At 39.1% G+C, this 23,776-nt stretch overlaps 1 protein-coding gene across 1 annotated transcript in view; it reads right to left on the minus strand.

Moving 5' to 3' along the window:
• Nucleotides 1-16,284: 16,284 nt before the first annotated feature.
• LOC133575645 (solute carrier family 28 member 3-like) overlaps nucleotides 16,285-23,776 on the minus strand; it is a 39,349-nt gene continuing 31,857 nt past the window's right edge. Inside the window, exons 16-17 of the mRNA XM_061928342.2 lie at nucleotides 17,145-17,259; nucleotides 16,285-17,051 (exon numbers count right to left, since the gene is read on the minus strand). Of these exons, the coding sequence (XP_061784326.1) occupies nucleotides 16,934-17,051; nucleotides 17,145-17,259 (233 nt within the window). The 3' untranslated portion in view covers nucleotides 16,285-16,933. The remainder of the gene's footprint in view (nucleotides 17,052-17,144; nucleotides 17,260-23,776) is intronic.

A 23,776-nucleotide genomic window follows, 5' to 3' on the forward strand; every position in this document is an offset into this window, starting at 1 on the left:
ATTAAACAGAGACAAAATACATTTTTGCTCAATTTGAGGAGAAACGTGTCGACCTGTAACCTCTTACAGTGTCACCCACGATCGGGCGAAAGATTGTATGCCTCCTCCTTTATTTGGACTTTCTCTGACCACATGTCAACAGCTGCTTCCAAAGGGACGGGGTCGTAAACAGTCCACAGAAAAGGTCGTAAAACAGTTCAAAGAAGAGGTTCGTAAAACAGTTAAAAAAGAAGTCGTCTGGAACTTGGGCAGATCCTGCCTTCTCTCTGCTTTGTAGTTCTTGGGTTAAAACAATATCTTTCTGTTGATTACAATACATGAAAGAAACAGAAACACCTTCATGTTGCTCCCCCCCCTACACAGTGGAGTTTTACAAGCCTTCTTCTTGGTAGGTTCAAAGACATGTTTTTTTGTCTTCTTGCTGGGAACTCATTTCAACACAAAGTTTTTGTGATAACTTAGAAACAATTATTCTAACAGTTATAAACGACAAAAGGAAACCTTCACAATTTGTTTTACCCTCCAATGCAGATTTACAACTTTATTCCTTTAAAGATAGGATAGGAAAAACTGCATTTAGTTGAGATATTAATGAGTCATATATTGGACATGTTTCACGACACACTGTAGCTCGCCGGCGTCAAAATGTAAACAAACTGTCAGGTTCAAACACTGATGACATCTATTAGACAAGACAAGAGGCAAATAATCAAACAAAGAATTCAATTTTGGACTCACGAGGAGACACATTGCGACTGTACTCTCGGTACAGTCTTCCAAGATTGCACTCCTGCTTCTTTATTTGACTTTCTCCCCCCACCTGCCCACAGCTGCTTCCAGAGGGAAGTCGGTCGTAAACAGCGTTGCCTTCGGTTACCAAATAGTTCAAAGAGAGTTCCATAAAATAGTTCAAAGAGAGTTCGTAAAATACTTCAAAAAGAGTTCCTCTGGAAGTTTCGGAAGATCCTGCCATCTGTTCGCTTTGAAGTCCCAGTGGAGTTTTACGAGCCTTCTTCTTATTGGTAGGCCTCAAAGACACCTCTTTTGTCTTCTTCTCAGGAACACAAATGTAATACAAAGTTTTTGTGATAATTTAGAAACAATTATTCTAACACAAACGCCATTGGTGGATCTACACCTGATATCCACTGTAATGATACCAAGTACAGGAGCGTATCTCGTCAATACTACTGTGATTACATCGATATTTTTTGGCATCACTACATCTCTTATTATTTAAAATTCATGTTATGTTTATAAACTCAGGAAATATGTCCCTGGACACATGATGACTTTGAATATGACCAATGTATGATCCTGTAACGTATGCATGATCAAGGTTCTTCACAATTTTTTTTTTTTTACCACTGACAGCTAACAATTGGAATTATTTGTTTATTGTACCCGTAAAGAAAAAGGTGTTAAAAACGACAAAAAGAAAACCTGCACAATTTGTTTTACCCTCATATGCAGATTTACAACTTTATTCCTTTAAAGATAGGATAGGAAAAAAACTGCATTTAGTTTAGATAATAATAAGTCATATATTGCAGTGGTCACCAATCACTGGGCCGCGGCCCGGTACCGGTCCGTGGACCGATTGGTACCGGGCCGCACAAGAAATAACAAAAAAAAAAAAATGTTTTATTTAATTTTTAATTTTTAATTAAATCAACATAAAAAACACAATATATACATTAAATATCAATATAGATCAATACAGTTTGCAGGGATACAGTCCGTAAGCACACATGATTGTATTTCTTTATGACAAAAAAGTAAAAAAAACAAAACATTTCTTCCCCCCCCCCCCCCCCCCCCTCCGTGGGACAAATTTTCAAGCGTTGACCGGCCCGCAGCTACAAAAAGGTTGGGGACCACTGATATATTGGACATGTTTCACGACACACCGTAGCTCGCCGGCGTCAAAATGTAAACAAACGCCATTGGTGGATCTACACCTGATATCCACTGTAATGATTTTTACCACTGACAGCTAACAATTGGAATTATTTGTTTATTGTACCCGTAAAAAAAAAAGGTGTTAAAAACGACAAAAAGAAAACCTGCACAATTTGTTTTACCCTCATATTCAGATTTACAACTTTATTCCTTTAAAGATAGGATAGAAAAAAACTGCATTTAGTTTAGATAATAATGAGTCATACACTATATTGCCAAAAGTATTTGGCCACCTGCCTTTACTCACAATTGAACTTGAAGTGCCATCCCATGGAATTGTCGAAAATGTTTTGGTATCCTAAAGCATTCAAAGTTCCTTTCACTGGAACTAAGGGGCCAAGCCCAACTCCTGAAAAACCAAACCCCACCCCATAATTCCTCCTCCACCAAATGTCACCCTCGGCACAATGCAGTCCGAAATGTAGCGTTCTCCTGGCAACCTCCAAACCCAGACTGGTCCATCAGATTGCCAGATGGAAAAGCGTGATTCATGACTCCAGAGAAGGCGTCTCCACTTCTCTAAAATCCAGTGGCGACGTGCTTTACACCACTGCATCCGGCGCGTTGCATTGGACTGGGTGATTTATGGCTTAGATACAGCTTCTCAGCCATGGAAACCCATTCCATGAAGCTCTCTGCGTACTGTACGTGGGCTAATTGGAAGGTAACACCCGAATACGCTTTTCAACTTGTTTAAGACGTAAATCAGTTCATGGTAAATGGTCGGGGGCAATAGAGAGGCGTCAAAGTCCGTGTCCAGGCGGGAGGTCGAGATCCAAAGGGGAACACAGGGAGACGAGACACACAGCTCGTAACGCGGGAACGGAGGTAGCCTGCTGGAAGACGACAAGGGGGACACGAGACCAATCAACACGGAGGGGGAGAAAACACAGAGAGAGAGTATGCATATAGTTTGTAGAATTTCGGCTTACTGTACAGGAACAGGTAGCTACGTTCTGGCCCAGGATAGCAGGTTGTGCTGGCTTAAGAAGGAAGGTCTTCTCATCAGCGTCAGATGCGTTGATTGCAGATGATTAAATGCAGCTGCTTGCCGCAGCCGGAGTGGCTGATCATGACATTTACGCAAAATTGTATTCTCTATGACTTCATTCTCTAAAACTACTAATTTCTGTACTATATTTCTTTGTAACATAACAACTTTGTTCCTATATTTGGACTTTGTTCTCATAAAATTACAAATTTGTCTTCATCATAATGAATTTATTTGTTCACATAATGTGTTTTTGATCTTCTTTTTTTTTAAATTTTCTGTCTGAGCCTAATTCCGAAATTTTTTTTTTTATAATTTCAAGATACAAATATATCTGAGTAGAAATCATTTTCCGAGCTGGCAAGTTATTATATTATAAGTGCATGTGGTCCTACTGTGGGTTGTGGAGGATGCCCAAACTCAATACAGTTGCTTGTCATTGTCGGGAGGTTTTAATGCACCTTCAAGCACCCTCCAACTGCTCTCTTCTGCATCGGTCACCATGGAGATTTGGCTACTTTCACAGTGGGTACGCCTTTAAGACGGAAAAACAGAAAGAAAACCGCCATCAGAAATCCATTAAGACTGCGGAGATCGTAACAGACCAGTCGTGCACACTACAACGCCAACTCTAACTCAGTGAATATTGACCAAAATGAGAGGGATGGATAGATAGCATAGATCGCTCCATTGATAAGTCTTCTGTCACAAGTTGCAGAAAAAAAAAAAATCAGATGAGATAAACAGATCCATCGGTGTCCGTCTGACTTTCCGTTTGTGCCGGATCTCCTTGTCCTTTCTCTGCTTTGTCGGAGAAGCATAGCCCTCTGTGTCCGAAGTTACCATCTATAACCACAATCACCGACATGACCGCTCCTTTTCAGGGTTTGAACGCTGGTTTATTTTGCAATAAATTGTCTTTCGTCTGCTTTTCAGCAATTGTCTTTCGGCTTGTCTTTCTCGCTCTCGTGCTCCAACTCTCCCTCCTCTTCCCGGCTGCTGCCTTTTAACAGAGCGACAGGTGGTTAGATAAGCAGGCCCAGGTGGGCCGTCTACGCACCTGTCGCTGATCTCGAAGCCGGTCCTGGCACACCCCGCTTCGCTGCAGGTCCCCAGGCCACGCCCCCCTCCACACACATAATTACACTAGACGCACAATAGGCAAAAAATAAAAATAAAGTCAGAAAAATTATCCTTGTACAGTTTTGTGTTATAAAGTGATGGCACACAAAGAAGTTGAAACCTGAATGCGACATACCTGTATTAGTGTGAGTACATCCAAAAACATATGTATATGTATTTGTATGTGAACATATTTTTTTCTATTTCCAGTTTGGGTGCAAATATTTATTATATTTACTATTTGTATTCATTGTTTTATTATTATTACTACTGGATTCATATTTTGTATATTAGAGAGTCAGCAGTATATATATATATATATATATATATATATATATATATATATATATATATATATATATATATATATATATATATATATATACATATACATATATATATATATATATACACGTATATATACTGTATATATACAGTATATATATATATATATACTTGTATGTATACAGTATATATATATGTATATATATATATATATATATATATATATATATATATATATATATATATATATATATATATATATATATATATATATATATATATTAGAGATGTCCGATAATGGCTTTTTTGCCGATATCCGATATTCCGATATTGTCCAACTCTTAATTACCTATCCCGATATCAACCGATACCAACATATACAGTCGTGGAATGAATACATTATTATGCCTAATTTTGTTGTGATGCCCCGCTGGATGCATTAAACAATGTAACTTTACCATGAATTGATTAACGTGGACCCCGACTTAAACAAGTTGAAAAACGTATTCGGGTGTTACCATTTAGTGGTCAATTGTACGGAATATGTACTGTACTGTGCAATCTACTAATACAAGTTTCAATCAATTAATCAAAAACAAGGTTTTCCAAAATAAGAGAACAACTTCAACTCAAGTTATGGAAAAAAAAAAAGCCAACATGGCACTGCCATATTTATTATTGAAGTCACAAAGTGCATTATTTTTTTTAACATGCCTCAAAACTGCTTGGAATTTGGGACATGCTCTCCCTGAGATAATCCTGATACCCACTACAACTATGAGAAATACTATACTTTGACTTTCACAAAGTGCATTATTTTTTATTTTTTTTAAACATGCCTCAAAACAACAGCTACAAAAACAATGAAGGCACACAGCTTCAGTCCAGAGTATACTAGAGCATACTTGCCAACCTTGAGACCTCCAAATTTGGGAGATTGGGGGGGAGGGGGGGTATATTGTAGTATCCCGGAAGAGTTAGTGCTGCAAGGGGTTCTGGGTATTTGTTCTGTTGTGTTTATGTTGTGTTACGGTGCGGATGTTCTCCCGAAATGTGTTTGTCATTCTTGTTTGGTGTGGGTTCACATTGTGGCGCATATTTGTAACAGTGGTAAAGTTGTTTATACGGCCACCCTCAGTGTGACCTGTATGGCTGTTGATCAATTATGCCTTGCATTCACTTGTGTGTGCGTAAAAGCCGCATATATTATGTGATTGGGCCGGCACTTTGTTTGTATGGAGAAAAAGCGGACGTGACGACAGGTTGTAGAGGACGCTAAAGGCAGTGCCTTTAAGGCACGCCCCCAATAATGTTGTCCGGGATTTTCGGGAGTGGCACTGAAATTCGGGAGTCTCTCGGGGAAATCGTGAGGTTGAAACCGATACCAATAATTTCCGATATTACATTTTAAAGCATTTATTGGCCGATATTATCGGCCGATAATATATATATATATATATATATATATATATATATATATATATATATATATATATATATATATATATATATATATATATATATACAGTATATATATACATATATACCCACAGTATATACAGTATATATACATATACACATATATATATATATATATATATATATATATATATATATATATATATATATATATATACAGTATATACACGTGTATATATATGTATACAGCAAACAATTGTATGTAATAAACGAGAACAAAGAATATTGTGTTGATATTGTTACACCAGGGGTGTTTAAATTACTACCTGCCGGTATGATTGCTACCATATTGTTGCCAACAAAACTAAGTCTGCCATTATTGTACATTAAAGTCACTGGTGTACATTGTTTACTTATATGACCAAATCCAAACAACCTTCCCTAGTCACGGTGCAGATAAAGAAAAATCCACCGGTATGCACGAGGGAGGGGCTGGTGGGAGACCAACACAATCTCTTGTGTTGTGAGTGCCTCAATTTTTGTGTTTTTCTGAGAAACTAAGCCGGCCTGCCTTTTCCCTTCTCGTTATATTGTTAGTTTCTCAGAACCAAACGGACGTTGGACCGAGTGTGTGTTTAGCCGCACGTGCCCTCCATCATGTGGGTCTTCACCCCTGCTGGGAGCATGCATGCACGTGCGCTGGTGTTTACACTCTGTGCAGGTGAAGCGGGTGGTCAGGCCGGGGGACACACATGCATCCATTCTGGGATCAGAGCAGCAGAGCATGATTCCCATTTATGGCTCATCATCAACTCCCCCGCCTAAAAGCCTTTTTTAAAAGCTGCCAAATGCATCGTGAGCACATCCCAGGCAACGTTCTGTACACCCATGGAGACAATTAGATTTTTAGGAAGTAGACCAGGGAGGTACAGTATTGTGCTTTTACTTTGACGATCCATTTAGACCAGGGGTGTCCAAACTTTTTCCACCGAGGGCCGCACACGGAAAAAATTAAAGCATGCAGGGGCCATTTTGATATTTTTCATTTTCAAACCATAACAAAATATATGGATTTTTTTTAATTTTTTTTACCTTTAGGGCTCCCGGGGACCATAAAGGGTCTAAGTCATTAAAATGTTAAAAACAAGTCAAGTTATTATTATTTTTTTTAATTCAACGCTTACAGTAAATCTCTACAGTATATCAACTACAAGTTGATATAAAGTAAAAAAAAAAGCCTTTTCTGTCAAGACAATAAAACTGAAATATGCAGTATTTCCCCCACTGCCCAAAACATTCAGAAAAAAATGTTTGATGTGAAGTAATTAGATCCTTAAAAAGATCTATAATGCAGGACACCATTGATTATTATTATTATTATTTAATTCATTATTATTTTTGAGTAATCACAGTGAAAAGATAAATAAAATCCCATTAAATACAAACCCCGTTTCCATATGAGTTGGGAAATTGTGTTAGATGTAAATATAAACGGAATACAATGATTTGCGAATCATTTTCAACCCATATTCAGTTGAATATGCTACAAAGACAACATATTTGATGTTCAAACTGATAAAAAAAATTTTTTTTGCAAATAATCATTAACTTTAGAATTTGATGTCAGCAACACGTGACAAAGAAGTTGGGAAAAGTGGCAATAAATACTGATAAAGTTGAGGAATGCTCATCAAACACTTATTTGGAACATCCCACTGTCATGTCTGTGTGATCATGTTTTTGTTTTAGTCATGTTCGGTTTTGTTTTTGGACTTTTTGTGCACTTTTGTTTTGTCACCATAGCAACCATTAGTTTTCACCTGTCACGTCACGCACCTGTTTCACGTTTTGAGTCACGCACCTGTTTTCGTTAATCATGTCTATAGTATTTAAGTTCATTGTTTTCAGTTTGTCGTTCTGACGACATCCCACAATTATGCTCTACACACTCTTCATCCTCTTAGATCCTGCTTCATGTCCCATGCCAAAGTAAGTTTTTGTTCCATGTTTATAGTCTTTTTGGTTTCATAGTTTGTTCTCCGCCATTGTGCGCGCCTTTTGTTTACTTCCTTTTTTTGTAGTTATAGTGTTTAAATAAAAATGTACTTACATTCCCGTCTCGCCCGAGCCAACTTTCCGTTGCATCCCGGAAAAGCAAACACCCAGGACCAAGTCATGACACCCACAGGTGTGCAGGCTAATTGGGAACAGGTGGGTGCGACCACCTGTTCACACCAGCGGCGTTTCTGGGTGTTGTTGATAAATGACTTTCGCTTTGCATAGTAGAATTTTAACTTGCACGTACAGATGTAGCGACAAACTGTCGTTACTGACAGTGGTTTTCTGACGTGTTCCTGAGTCCATGTGGTGATATCCTTTACACACCGATGCCGCTTTTTGATGCAGTATCGCCTGATGGATCCATGGTTCGTAATATCATCGCTTACGTGCAGTGATTTCTCCAGATTCTCTGAACCTTTTGATGACATTACGGACCGTAGATGGTGAAATCCCTAAATTCCTTGCAATAGCTTGTTGAGAAATGTTGTTCCTAAACTGTCCGACAATTTGCTCGCGCATTTGTGAACGACTGAGCATTTTATCGAAAATAAATGATTTACTTTCATTCATGGCACCCACCTGTTCCCAATTAGCCCGTTCACCTGTGGGATGTTCCAAATAAGTGTTTGATGAGCATTCCTCAACCTTCTCAGTCTTTTTTTGCCACTCGTGCCAGATTTTTTTAAACAAAATTCCAAATGAGCTACTATTTGCACAAAATAACAACGTTTTCCAGTTCGAACGTTAAATATCCTGTCTTTGCAGTCTATTCAATTGAATATATGCTGAAAGTGATTTGCAAATCATTGTATTCTGTTTTTATTTACAATTTACACTGTGGAGGTTTCTTTCCTCCGGGTTCCTCGGACCACCAATCACGGACATGACAGCTTCTTTTCAGGGTTTTAGACACCGTTTTATTTATCAATAATGTCTCTTCGTCGTGCTTTTCAGCAAGTCTTTCTCTGTTTGTCTCTCGCTCTCGCTCCAGCTCCACTTCCCACTCTCCTCTCCACCCCCGGGTGCTGCTGCCTTTTAACAGAGCGACAGGTGATTAGATAATCAGGCCCAGGTGGGCCATCTACGCACCTGTCGCTGATCTCGAAGCCGGTCCTGGCACACCCCGTTTCGCTGCAGGTCCGCAGGCCACGCCCCCCTCCACATACACAATGTGCCAGCTTCACTGGTTTTGGGTTTTATATTTTATATTTTGGCAGGAACAGGAAATCAGACACACACACTATTTATCTGTAGTGTGTGAGTACAAAACGTCTTACCTAATTTTATGTTTTTTGACTGCGCAGAAGGCAAAGAAAGGAGAGAGAAAGTGACGAAAATGGCTCGCGTCAGTCACGCTCACTTTGCTGTTTCCGGGAGAACGTTTGCCACGTGTTGCTAGGCAGACTTTGCTTCCGTGGCAACTTGGGGCAGAGGAGTCTGCCGCCATAACCCGGCAGGGCAAAGAACAGGGAGAGTCTATCCGTCGAATGGTCATGTCACACATTTGCCTGGTCACTTGTTGCTAGGCAGATTAGGTCCCCCCCCGCTGTGTCTTTGGGCAGAGATGGCAGGAAAAGGGCAGGAAGAGTTGGCAAGAACAACAAATCCACATTTTTTTCCACCAAGATTTGCACCAAAAGGATCAGAACAATATCTTTCTCGGCAAAAGTAATAATGGAAAATCAAATGTCAGAACGTGACAGCTGAGTGAGTCCAATGTTCACTCTCAGTGGGTGTGTGAAATGTTCATGTGTGGCTGCAGGTGTGACCTTTCACTTCGCTTCACTTAACGAAGACACTGTCTTTTTTTTTTTTTTTTTTTTTTTTTTTTTTAATCCCTCATCCACTCACCAGTCTGACAGAATGAATGCACGGATGTGTTGTTTACGAGTCAAGTCAATCACTGAGTGGAGGTGCCAGTCACGCCAGTGTGGAAGTGAACCATGTTGTCATGTAGTATTTTCTCTTAGGGAGGACACTAGCGACACCCAGTGGTCTTATATTGAAAAAACACTCCTTTTTTAACAAGCCACTGCAAGACAACTCAATAAAAACAATGTCAAATACAACATATTAGTGACTTTTATGTTGTTGTGTTATTTTAACACAATTAACTTAAGGCATTATTTTTATTTTTGCTATTATTTCCTCCAAATTTCAATACTTGGATACTTTGAATGAAATATTGGAAACATATATTATGTATATAGAATAGAGAAGTAATTTAAATATTAGTTGAGGGCTGTTTCAATTATAAGGCCTACTCAGTGGCCGCCCTGAGATCAGTAGGTTGTGAGTTCAAACCCCGGCCGAGTCATACCAAAGACTATAAAAATGGGACCCATTACCTCCCTGCTTGGCACTCATCATCAAGGGTTGGAATTGGGGGTTAAATCACCAAAAATGATTCCCGGGCGCGGCCCCCGCTGCTGCTCACTGCTCCCCTCACCTCCCAGGGGGTGAACAAGGGGATGGGTCAAATGCAGAGGACACATTTCACCACACCTCGTGTGTGTGTGTGACAATCATTAGTACTTTTGGGGCGGCATGGCATAGTGGGTAGAGCAACCGTGCCAGAAACCTGAGGGTTGCAGGTTCGCTCCCCGCCTCTTACCATCCAAAAATTGCTGCCGTTGTGTCCTTGGGCGGGACACTTCACCCTTTGCCCCCGGTGCTACTCACACCGGTGAATTGAATGATGAATGATAGGTGGTGGTCGGAGGGGCCGTTGGCGCAAATTGCAGCCACGCTTCCGTCAGTCTACCCCAGGGCAGCTGTGGCTATGAAAGTAGCTTACCACCACCAGGTGTGAATGAATGATGGGTTCTACATGTAAAGCGACTTTGGGTACTTAGAAAAGCGCTATATAAATCCCAGGTATTATTATTATTATTATTACTTTAACTTGAACTTTTTAAGGTTTCGGTGACTCGATCATGCTCATTTGGACTTAGACTTGGACTTAGACGAACTTTATTGACCCACAAGGGAAATTCTTCCACACAGTAGCTCAGTTACAAAGGATGGAAAGGGTAAGGATGGAAAGGATAATGCAGGTATGAAGTACACTAAAAATGTACTATAATAGCACGATAACATATATGTAATATTTACATATTATATATGCAGTACATAATATACTGTATACTGATATTTTATATTATTCTATTATATTCTTATACAATATATTTACTTACATTTGAACTATTTACTCAAAACAATACACAATTAATTGTAAATTAATTATAAATTCAATCAATTATAAAATGAATTTTATTATGTATAATATAATACTATTAAAAGTAACAGATGTTTCTTTTATTATTATTATTATTATTATATTTTGATAACTTTAAGTACATGCTCACAAAGTTTAGTTTGAATTATTTCTTCCCAAAAAAAATTATTGTACAACAATATTTTAAATAACATACAGTACAATACAATTTATTCTGTGTTTAGGATTTAAAAATATTACAATTATTGTACTTTTAATTTTGTCAATCCAAGGCATGTTAAGTTTAATTTGAGCTATATTTTCCTTACAAAAATGTATATAAAATGAAAAATGAATGAAAATAGTATCTATTATTTATCGTATGTATTAAATATCACATGAGTTAAAAAGCCAATGTTTTAATTGTTGTTATATTTTGACCAAATGATAAGTTAGTTTATTTTCACAGTTATCTTAAATAAAATATTATGAATAGATATTGTGTACATTAAAAATAGAAATATTAATTGAAACATCAGTTTTATTTATATTTTTATCTGATAATGTATGAGTTCATTATTGTTTACTCTCATTTTTATATATTTTTTCCCTCAAATAAATAATTTCTTTAATGAAATTTACTCAAAAAAATATACATAAAACATACCCAGCAGGCACAAGACATTAAATCATCGTTGAGAAATTTACAAATACAACTATTTTGCAACGTTGTTTAGAGGTCAGTTTTAAAGGACATGTACGTATAATCACCGTTGTATCGATGCCTTGTGCCTGCTGGCTATTTTTAATATTTCTATCATTATATGCATGTTGTTGGTTCTTCAACACATCTTTTGATGCACCTGAACACATCCTCAGTGATGTTACTGGGGTCAGAAGGTGTTTCAGGTCTTTCAAACATCATACACATCTCTCCAAGGTGACCTGGTAGCGGGTGTATGATGTCCTCCCCATGGTTCCGCTCTCTGGATCCAGAGCTGCTTCTGTGATGTTCTCGAAGGCTCTGCTCCTTGCTGTTCCGGAAGACACTATGTCCACAGTTTCCAAAGACAATTTGAAATGTGGACTCGTCGGACCACAGAACACTTTTCCACTTTGCATCAGTCCATTTTAGATGAGCTCGGGCCCAGCGAAGCCGGCGGCGTTTCTGGGTGTTGTTGATAAATGGCTTTCGCTTTGCATAGTAGAGTTTTAACTTGCACTTACAGATGTAGCGACCAACTGTAGTTACTGACGGTGATTTTCTGAAGTGTTCCTGAGCCCACGTGGTGATATCCTTTACACACCGATGTCGCCTTTTGATGCGTGATATCATTGCTTACGTGCAGTGGTTTCTCCAGATTTTCTGAACCTTTTGATGATATTACGGACCGTAGATGGTGAAATCCCTAAATTCCTTGCCATAGCTGAATGAGAAATGTTGTTCTTAGACTGTTGGACAATTTGCTTACGCATTTGTTGACAAAGTGGTGACCCTCGCCCCATCCTTGTTTGTGAATGACTGAGCATTTCATGGAAGCTGCTTTTATACCCAATCATGGCACCCACCTGTTCCCAATTAGCCCGCTCACCTGTGGGATGTTCCAAATAAGTGTTTGATGAGCATTCCTCAACTTTATCAGTATTTATTGCCACCTTTCCCAACTTCTTTGTCACGTGTTGCTGGCATCAAATTCCAAAGTTAATGATTATTTGCAAAAAAAAAAAAAAATGTTTATCAGTTTGAACATCAAATATGTTGTCTTTGTAGCATATTCAACTGAATATGGGTTGAAAATGATTTGCAAATCATTGTATTCCATTTATATTTGCATCTAACACAATTTCCCAACTCATATGGAAACAGGGTTTGTATGTATATACATACGTGTTTGTACATATACACACACACGTATGTAATATATACACGTACATCAGTATATATATATATATATATATATATATATATATATATATATATATATATATATATATATATTAGAGATGCGCGGATAGGCAATTATTTCATCCGCAACCGCATCAGAAAGTCGTCAACCATCCGCAATCCACCCGATCTAACATTTGATCAGAACCGCATCCGCCCGCCATCCGCCCGCACCCGCCCGTTGTTATATATCTAATATAGACGATGCAAGGCATTAGTGAGGTTATAAAGCTTTTGCCTGTTAAAGAAAGGAGACTGATCCAATGCAGCACAGACATTCGCGTGCCACGCTGTCACGACCCAGACGCACACCAGTGCGCACCTCCAAGCGCGTCTCGCTGCCGGCGACGGCCGCGTATGAGCCCGACGCTCCAGCGCCATCCATTTTCAGGGCTAGTTGATTCGGCAGGTGGGTTGTTACACACTCCTTAGCGGGTTCCGACTTACATGGCCACCGTCCTGCTGTCTATATCAACCAGGGTGAGCCCCACCCCTTTCGTGAGCGCACTGCGCGCGGAGTGACCCCTGTTACGCGCCCCCGGCAACAGGGGTGGCGGGCAGGTAAGCTGCTTACCTGCTGCGCGTGACGCCGGCCGCGGCGAAGGCGGACGAGGCGGGGTGTCGGTGCGGTGGGCGCGGTGGTGACCCTGGACGTGCGTCGGGCCCTTCTCGCGGATCGCCTCAGCTATGGCTCCCGGTGGGGCCCTCTCGGGGGAAGGGGCCTCGGTCCCGGACCCCGGCGAGGCGTCCCTTCTCCGCTCCGTAAAAGTGTCCATCTCTTTTTTTTTTTTTCTTCTGTTGTGGCATATGCTGCAGGTGCCTGCTCGTTTTTCGTATGTGGGTAACAACATTTAACTATGTATATATATTTCCGAATTGGTTTAACTGCCACCCGCCTGAATCTATTTAAAATCTAATTTTTTTTTTATTTCAACCGCCCGACCCGACCCGACCCGCGGATAAAATCTAATTTTTTTTTATTTCATCCGCCCGATCCGCGGATAATCCGCGGACTCCGCGGTTGTGCCCGCAAACCGCGCATCTCTAATATATATATATATACAGTGGGGCAAAAAAGTATTTAGTCAGCCACCAATTGTGCAAGTTCTCCCACTTAAAATGATGACAGAGGTCTGTAATTTTCATCATAGGTACACTTCAACTGTGAGAGACAGAATGTGAAAAAAAATCCAGGAATTCACATTGTAGGAATTTTAAATAATTTATTTGTAAATAATGGTGGAAAATAAGTATTTGGTCACTTCAAACAAGGAAGATCTCTGGCTCTCAGAGACCTGTAACTTCTTCTTTAAGAAGCTCTTCTGTCCTCCACTTGTTACCTGTATTAATGGCACCTGTTTGAACTTGTTATCTGTATAAAAGACACCTGTCCACAGCCTCAAACAGTCAGACTCCAAACTCCACTATGGCCAAGACCAAAGAGCTGTCGAAGGACACCAGGAAAAGAATTGTAGACCTGCACCAGACTGTGAAGAGTGAATTTACAATAGGCAAGCAGCTTGGTGTGAAAAAAATTAACTGTGGGAGCAATTATCAGAAAATGCAAAACATACAAGACCACTGATAATCTCCCTCGATCTGGGGCTCCACGCAAGATCTCATCCCGTGGGGTCAAAATGATCATGAGAACGGTGAGCAAAAATCCCAGAACCACACGAGGGGACCTGGTCAATGACCTGCAGAGAGCTGGGACCAAAGTAACAAAGGTTACCATCAGTAACACACTACGCCGACAGGGAATCAAATCCTGCAGTGCCAGACGTGTCCCCCTGCTTAAGCCAGTGCATGTCCAGGCCCGTCTGAAGTTTGCCAGAGAGCACATGGATGATACAGCAGATGATTGGGAGAATGTCATGTGGTCAGATGAAACCAAAATAGAACTTTTTGGTATAAACTCAACTCGTCGTGTTTGGAGGAAGAGGAATACTGAGTTGCATCCCAAGAACACCATACCTACTGTGAAGCATGGGGATGGAAACATCATGCTTTGGGGCTGTTTTTCTGCTAAGGGGACAGGCCGACTGATCTGTGTTAAGGAAAGAATGAACGGGGCCATGTATCGTGAGATTTTGAGCCAAAACCTCCTTCCATCAGTGAGAGCTTTGAAGATGAAACGTGGCCGGGTCTTCCAGCATGACAATGATCGCAAACACACCGCCCGGGCAACGAAGGAGTGGCTCCGTAAGAAGCATTTGAAAGTCCTGGAGTGGCCTAGCCAGTCTCCAGACCTTAACCCCATAGAAAATCTGTGGAGGGAGTTGAAAGTCCGTGTTGCTCGGCGACAGCCCCAAAACATCACTGCTCTCGAGAAGATCTGCATGGAGGAATGGGCCAAAATACCAGCTACTGTGTGTGCAAACCTGGTAAAGACCTATAGTAATCGTTTGACCTCTGTTATTGCCAACAAAGGTTATATTACAAAGCATTGAGTTGAATTTTTGTTATTGACCAAATACTTATTTTCCACCATAATTTACAAATAAATTCTTTAAAAATCCTACAATGTGAATTCCTGGATTTTTTTCACATTCTGTCTCTCACAGTTGAAGTGTACCTATGATGAAAATTACAGACCTCTGTCATCATTTCAAGTGGGAGAACTTTCACAATTGGTGGCTGACTAATACTTTTTTGCCCCACTGTATATATATATATATATATATATATATATATATATATATATATATATATATATATATACATATATATATATATATATATATATATATATATATATATATATATATATATATATATATATATATATATATATATATATAGCTAGAATTCACTGAACGTCAAGTATTTCTTATATATATATATATATATATATATATATATATATATATATATATATATATGAAATACTTGACTTGGTGAATTCTAGCTGTAAATATACTCCTCCCCTTTTAGCCACGCCCCAACCACGCCCCCGTCCCACCCCGACCACGCCCACCACCTCCCGAAATCGGAGGTCTCAAGGTTGGCAAGTATGATATATATATACATACATACACACATGCATATATCATATTCATATATATTCACTGTTACAAGCAGCCAGTAATTGTGACGTGGCCCTCAATAAAACAAGATAGGCTCCACTGCATTCTACGATCATACCCAGTTATAATATTTTTTTGTTTTGTAATATGTCATTTATATTGTTTATGAAAATACAGCAGAGCTACGAAGAACGCTAAGGGACGATTCCAAGACCAAAGACAACTCACTCATCATTCCACTGTCACTGTCATGACTTGGTCCTGGGTGTTTGCTTTTCCGGAATGCAACGGAAAGTTGGCTCGGGCGAGACGGGAATGTAAATACATGATTTATTTAATACATCAAAATAAAGTACAAACGAAAAGCGCGCACAGTGGCGGAGAACAAACTATGAAACCAAAAGACTATAGCATTAATAAACAAAACTTACTTGGCATGGACTAAAAGGAGCAGCATGAACGATGGACATGAAATCAAGTGTCAGAAATGTGCAGAGCATAATTGTGGGATGTCACCAGAAAGACAAACTGAAAACAATGAACTTAAATACTACAGACATGATTAACGAAAACAGGTGCGTGACTCAAAACGTGAAACAGGTGCGTGACGTGACAGGTGAAAACTAATGGGTTGCTATGGTGACAAACAAGAGTGCACAATGAGTCCAAATGTGGAACAGGTGAAACTAATGGGTAATCATGGAAACAAGACAAGGGAGTGAAAAGCCAGAAACTAAAGAGGCCAATAACTAAACAAAACATGACTAAAACAAAACATGATTACACAGACATGACAGTCACACTGCGGTAAAAGAGATCTGTAATTCACGTTAAAAAAAACCACTCACGCACAGATATAACTATTTGCGTGAGAGTAGAATCTCAAGTGTATAATAAAATAGTTGTCAAAGCAGCCAGCTGCAGTTGATGCGTAAGGATGGTGTGACAGTGCAGCACCCTTGCACACTGCTCACGGGGAACTCCTCCTTCAAAGTAAAGTTCCATGGCCCATGTAGTGTCATGCTTGGGGGGGGGGGGAAATCAACAACACCCCAATAAGCAGTTTGTGACGAAGATGAATGGAATAAATGCATATGAACACAACATGTCACACACCTGTTGTAGAGTTGCGTGCAACAGCTGAGTAGTTGGTTATCGAGTGTCACGTTAGTACTGTTGAAGACGCGGCCGAGGAAGTGCGGGCAGTCCAGTTTGGGGATGTACAACACACCTGCAGGGCAGCACACAATACTCTTAACTGATACCAAAACAATTCAGTCCTATTTAGGAAGCAATTTATGTTATTTTTAGTGGTTTAACAAACCATAATATCATTTTTCATTATTCACCATGCTTACAATACTGCAAACAGACCCTTTTAGCCATGTTGTAATTAGGGCTGGGCGATATTGTCATGTCTGTGTGATCATGTTTTGTTTTAGTCATGTTTTGTTTAGTTATTGGACTCTTCAGTTTCTGGCTTTTCACTCCCTTGTCTTGTTTCCATGATTACCCGTTAGTTTCACCTGTTCCACGTTTGGACTCATTGTGCACTCTTGTTTGTCACCATAGCAACCCATTAGTTTTCACCTGTCACGTCACGCACCTGTTTCACGTTTTGAGTCACGCACATGTTTTAGTTAATCATGTCTGTAGTATTTAAGTTCATTGTTTTCAGTTTGTCTTTCTGGTGACATCCCACATTTATGCTCTGCACATTTCTGACACTTCTTTCATGTCCATCGTTCACGCTGCTCCTTTTGTCCATGCCAAGTAAGTTTTGTTTATTAATGCCACAGTTAGTGTTTGTTTGTTGTTCATAGTTTCTGCCTTTGTGCAAGTATTTGTTTTCATAGCCAAGTTGTTTCTCCGCCACTGTGCGCACTTTTCGTTTGTACTTTTTTTGATAAGTTTAAATAAATATGTTCTCACACTCCCGTCTCGCCCGAGCCAACTTTCCGTTGCCTTCTAGAAAAACTAAACCCCAGGACCAAGTCATGACAGATATATCGGATATACTCGATATAGTGTGCGATATAGTAAGCTGACCATATTCTGAAATCCCAAAAAGAGGACACATATATGCGTGGTGAAAATTTGCCAATGATACTCGAACTTGCTTTATAAATAATATATTTATTTAAATAAAGCATTTTTTTCTCCTCAGTTGACAGCAGTGTTGGCGCTAGAAATGTTCAAAATCAAGTCATAAAAATGGGGTCCCACAGTAAATTTTTGGGGTACCACTTTTTTGTAAGCGTTTTGAAGAAAAAAAAAAGATAAACGTATGCATTGTTCTGTTATATCTCACATTCTATATTGTGTTTTGGAAAAATTTTGTCATAAACGTTAATTCATTAAAAAAAATACAAAAAGAAATGTAAATGTATTCAGTTATAAACATTCACTTTCTTCTTTCCTTCATGGATCTGAACTTTACCGCTGCTTGTAGTTTTTTCTATGTTTTTATTGAATAAGTTGTAGGTGTATTTATTTCAGTATAAAAGTGTAAAAAGTGTTTTGCTTGGGTCATGAAATGATGATAATGGTGTGCCGGGGCATACATACATTTTTTATATTTAACGCTTAAATCGCTGGAGTCTACATCAATCCCTCATTTCAAAATGTTTTAGTTTTTTTTTTTATGTTGTTTTTTTGTTTGTTTGTTTTCCGCCCTTTTTTGTCAAACAAAACTATGTTTTTAATGGCAAACACACAAAATATGCAAAATCTTCCACCAAAAATATTTTTCTTAGTGGAATATTTGATGTGAAGTAATGGGAACCTTGGATAGGTCAATAATTCATAATAACATTGATTTTGATTCAATATTATGTTTTGAGCAATGACAGTTTGAAAGAATTTTTTTTTTTATTAGTCAACATTGCAACTTTTTCTAAATTACATTTCACCTTTAAGCTTTTTTATTTCACTTTTGTTATGTTTTTGTTTATTTTAATAGTATTTTTAGAATGTGCCGTGGGCCTTTAAAACATTAGCTGTGGGCCGCAAATGGCCTCCGGGGCCACACTTTTGACACCCTTGCTATAGATAATAAAAAATTAAATCTGATAAATCTATGGATAAAAAGCAGAGCCTGGCGACGCATGCATGTTCATCATAACTCTCGCTCTCTCTCTGTCTCTGCCCCTCCCTCACCAATGCTGCTGCACGCACAATTTGTTTTGTTTTCAACCCCTTCTTAACCCTGAACGTACATTGAAAATACACGCAACCCTAACTCAAAATGCCGGACATTTGAGGCATTTAAGAAACTCCGCCCGGACAGCCCGGCAAGCCCCGCAAAAGAGGACATATCCGGGGAAAAGAGGACGTATGGTCAGTCTCGATATAGAAAATGACTATATCGTGATATTCGAGTATACGTTCTCACGCAGTTGCTTTTAGCTGCGGGCATCACACTACAGGCTCTTCTCACTCTTTCCTGTCTCTCCTTCTCACACAGACGTAAAACAAGCGCACCTTCTTACATACGTCACTTACGTATACGCCCTCGCGGAGCAGAGAAGTAGCGGCATGGGTAACGTTAGCTGCGGTGCGAGTGGTAATACGAGACAAAGAAGGTGCGAATCTGGTAACAAATAAAGGAAGAATTAATTCCCAAGAAAAACAGCAGGGGGTCCATCGTCTGGCGGTGGTTTGGCTTCAAGTGGGAATATGTCGAACAGACAACCGTAATTTGTCAAGTGTTGAGCTATAAAAAGTAGCATTACTGCTAATATGTAGCATCATTCGAAAAGTCACCCGCTAGAGAATGAGGAGTGCTTGAAACTCCGCATGTCAATATCTCCGTTCAGTGCCACACCCACAAAATGCCGAGGCAACCTTTTCCACATCAACACCGTATGAAAAAACTAATCAACAACAGAAGGAGATAACGTCCGCAGGAACCTACCACATAACGAAGGACATACACTATTTGATTTCCTATTATGCAGCTTGTCAGAAAAATTGTATGTAAATTATCAAAAAACTTTCCGTTCTCTGAGTTCCCAATAAACAGACAAGAGGCTGTCTTTGTTGCACCAAGCAAAGGCTTGGAAAATTCCATTGTGTACGATGGGAGGAGACGGGAGGGGGTTATCCATTGTCATCGAAGACCTGCTCAAGCTGAATCCAGGACTAGCCCAAGCCCGAGGCATCTTTTTCTTTTGTTTTCAATGCGACCAAAAACAAGAGCTGTTTACTTCCTTTGGAAGCAGATTTTGTTGTGTAAACAGGGAGACGTAAACCTTTTTTCGTCAGAGCGTGCTGAGATCCTGTACAAGGGTACAGTGTACAGACGACTCTCCTCAATATTGAGTCCAACTTGAATTCTGTCTCGGTTTAATTCTTTGCCTCTTGTCTTGTTTAATAGATGTCATTATTGTTTGAACCTGACACAGCTCTTTTTTTTTTGACAGTTATTGAAATATCTTGTGTGACATCATGCACAAAAGTGCACTTTATTTGTTTTAAACTATTGTAGTGGCGTTCTGTACAAAAAGTGCACTTTAATTTAGTCATCTTAGTGACATCATGCACAAAAGTGCACTAATAGCTAATTGTTTTAAAATGTCTCTGACAATCTTGCACTTTCTGCTTTGAAATGACATGAATGTTTGTGCCACTGCTTAATAACTGTTTAATAAATACACTTTTGCTAAATTGACTTAGTTGTGATGTCCCTCTCTGCATGAAAGTTTAAAAGTAGCATATATTAATGCAGTATGAAGAAGAATGTTTTAATGTAGACACATAGAATCATCATACTGCTGTGATTATATGCATCAAGTGTTCATTCAAGGCTAAGGCAAAATATGGAGATATATATCGTATATCGTGACATGGCCTAAAAATATCGAGATATTAAAAAAAGGCCATATCGCCCAGCCCTAGTTGTAATACAGGAATAATAAAAAATTTGCACAAATTGATTCAGCAAAAGTATGTTTTTAAAAAAAATATTATTAATTAATTAAAGGATTTTTTTTTCTTTTTAACAAATGTTTATTTATGTACCCAATTGACACAAAATACAATGTATTATTTTCATAAAAGAGACATTTGCACCCCAAACATTCCCCCCGAAATGACAGCAGTAAAACCACTTTAAACTGCACAGTGTAATAATAAGAAAAACTGCATGGTGGTTGTTGCCGTGACAACCTTGTATAACCAGTGTCTACAATTTTCTACATCATGACTGTAATTTACAGCACACACATGCATGCAATGATTTTTGACTTTGTTGCATGCCGTATCAGTTTGTTACCACGGCGACTTAAATGCTTTTGACATGTGTTTGTATCGAGCCTCAGGACTGCAGAAAGTGTTGATATTGAAAAAAACAAACACAAGTTAAAAATACACTTTTTTAAAATCAAACTTTTTACTGAACATTTTGAACTAACTTAGGCTCTTGATTTGTATGCTGTTAATTTGTATTTTATTTAGAGATGTCCGATATTATCGGCCGATAAATGCTTTAAAATGTAATATCGGAAATGATCGGTATCGGTTTCAAAAAGTAAAATTTAGGATACATGGTCAACAGCCATACAGGTCACACTGAGGGTGGCCGTATAAACAACTTTAACACTGTTACAAATATGCGCCACACTGTGAACCCACACCAAACAAGAATGACAAACACATTTCGGGAGAACATCCGCACCGTAACACAACAGAACAAATACCCAGAACCCCTTGCAGCACTAACTCTTCCAGGATGCTACAATATACACCCCCCCCGCTACCACCAAACCCCGCCCCCCCAACACCGGCCACCTCAACCAAGCCCACCTCAACCTCCTCATGCTCTTTCAGGGAGAGCATGTCCCAAATTCCAGGCTGCTGTTTTGAGGCATGTTAAAAAAAATAATGCACTTTGTGACTTCAATAATAAATATGGCAGTGCCATGTTGGCATTTTTTTCCCATAACTTGAGTTGATTTATTTTGGAAAACCTTGTTACATTGTTTAATGCATCCAGCGGGGTGTCACAACAAAATTAGGCATAATAATGTGTTAATTCCACGACTGTATATATCGGTATCGGTTGATATCGGAATCGGTAATTAATAGTTGGACAATATCGGAATATCGGACATCTCTAATTTTATTAATTGCCATTAATACTACTATTAGTCTCACTATTTTAGATTTGTATTAGTTAATTTCTTAGTTATATATAAAAACTTTACATATGTTTTAAATTACGGTTTGTATTATTTTATGATGACGTCAATTTTTTGTTATTCTCCAGCGTGGACGCCTCAAAGGTTTTTTCTTCAATCCTCGGTGCCATTCAATATTTTGTTATTGTCAATAATGCTGTGTGCGTCTTTTATTTTTCTTCCTGTTCTTTTTATTTTATTTTATTTTTTTGTGTGTTAATCAGTGATTCTCAAACTGTGGTATGCGGGCTCCATCATAGTGGTACGCCAAATAATCTCCATCATAGTGGTACGCCAAATAATCACTTGATTAAAGTACAGTGTTTTATCTTCCTGCATTCAAACACAGTGTTACTGTTCAAACTTTGTGTAGTGTTACAGTGGGCCAAAAATATGTTTTAATGTTTTACTATGAAGCGACGATGATGTAACACGTGGCTTGGCATTGTCTTGCTGAAATAAGCAGGGGCGTCCATGGTAACGTTGCTTGGATGGCAACATTTGTTGCTCCACAACCTGTATGTACCTTTCAGCATTAATGGCGCTTTCACAGATGTGTAAGTTACCCATGTCTTGGGCACTAATACACCCCCATACCATCACAAATGCTGGCTTTTCAACTTTGCGCCTATAACAATCCGGATGGTTCTTTTCCTCTTTGGTCCGGAGGACACGACGTCCACAGTTTCCAAAAACAATTTGAAATGTGGACTCGTCAGACCATAGAACACTTTTCCACTTTGTATCAGTCCATCTTAGATGAGCTCAGGCCCAGCAAAGGCGACGGCGTTTCTGGGTGTTGTTGATAAACGGTTTTGGCCTTGCATAGGAGAGTTTTAACTTGCACTTACAGATGTAGCGACCAACTGTAGTTACTGACAGTGAATTTCTGAAGTGTTCCTGAGCCCATGTGGTGATATCCTTTACACACTGATGTCGCTTGTTGATGCAGTACAGCCTGAGGAATCGAAGGTCACGGGCTTAGCTGCTTACGTGCAGTGATTTCTCCAGATTCTCTGAACCCTTTGATGATATTACGGACCGTAGATGGTGAAATCCCTAAATTCCTTGCAATAGCCGGTTGAGAAAGGTTTTTCTTAAACTGTTCAACAATTTGCTCACGCATTTGTTGACAAAGTGGTGACCCTCGCCCCATCCTTGTTTGTGAATGACTGAGCATTTCATGGAATCTACTTTTATACCCAATCATGGCACCCACCTGTTCCTAATTTGCCTGTTCACCTGTGGGATGTTCCAAATAAGTGTTTGATGAGCATTCCTCAACTTTATCAGTATTTATTGCCACCTTTCCCAACTTCTTTGTCACGTGTTGCTGGCATCAAATTCTAAAGTAATGATTATTTGCAAAAAAAAAAAAAAAGTTTATCAGTTTGAACATCAAATATGTTGTCTTTGTAGCATATTCAATTGAATATGAGTTGAAAAGGATTCGCAAATCATTGTATTCCGTTTATATTTACATCTAACACAATTTCCCAACTCATATGGAAACAGGGTTTGTATTTGTTGAATGACCTATCAGGCGGTAGTGGGCGGAATCAATGAAAT

This window comes from Nerophis lumbriciformis, linkage group LG33, assembly GCF_033978685.3.
Source record: "Nerophis lumbriciformis linkage group LG33, RoL_Nlum_v2.1, whole genome shotgun sequence".
Lineage (NCBI taxonomy): Eukaryota > Metazoa > Chordata > Actinopteri > Syngnathiformes > Syngnathidae > Nerophis > Nerophis lumbriciformis.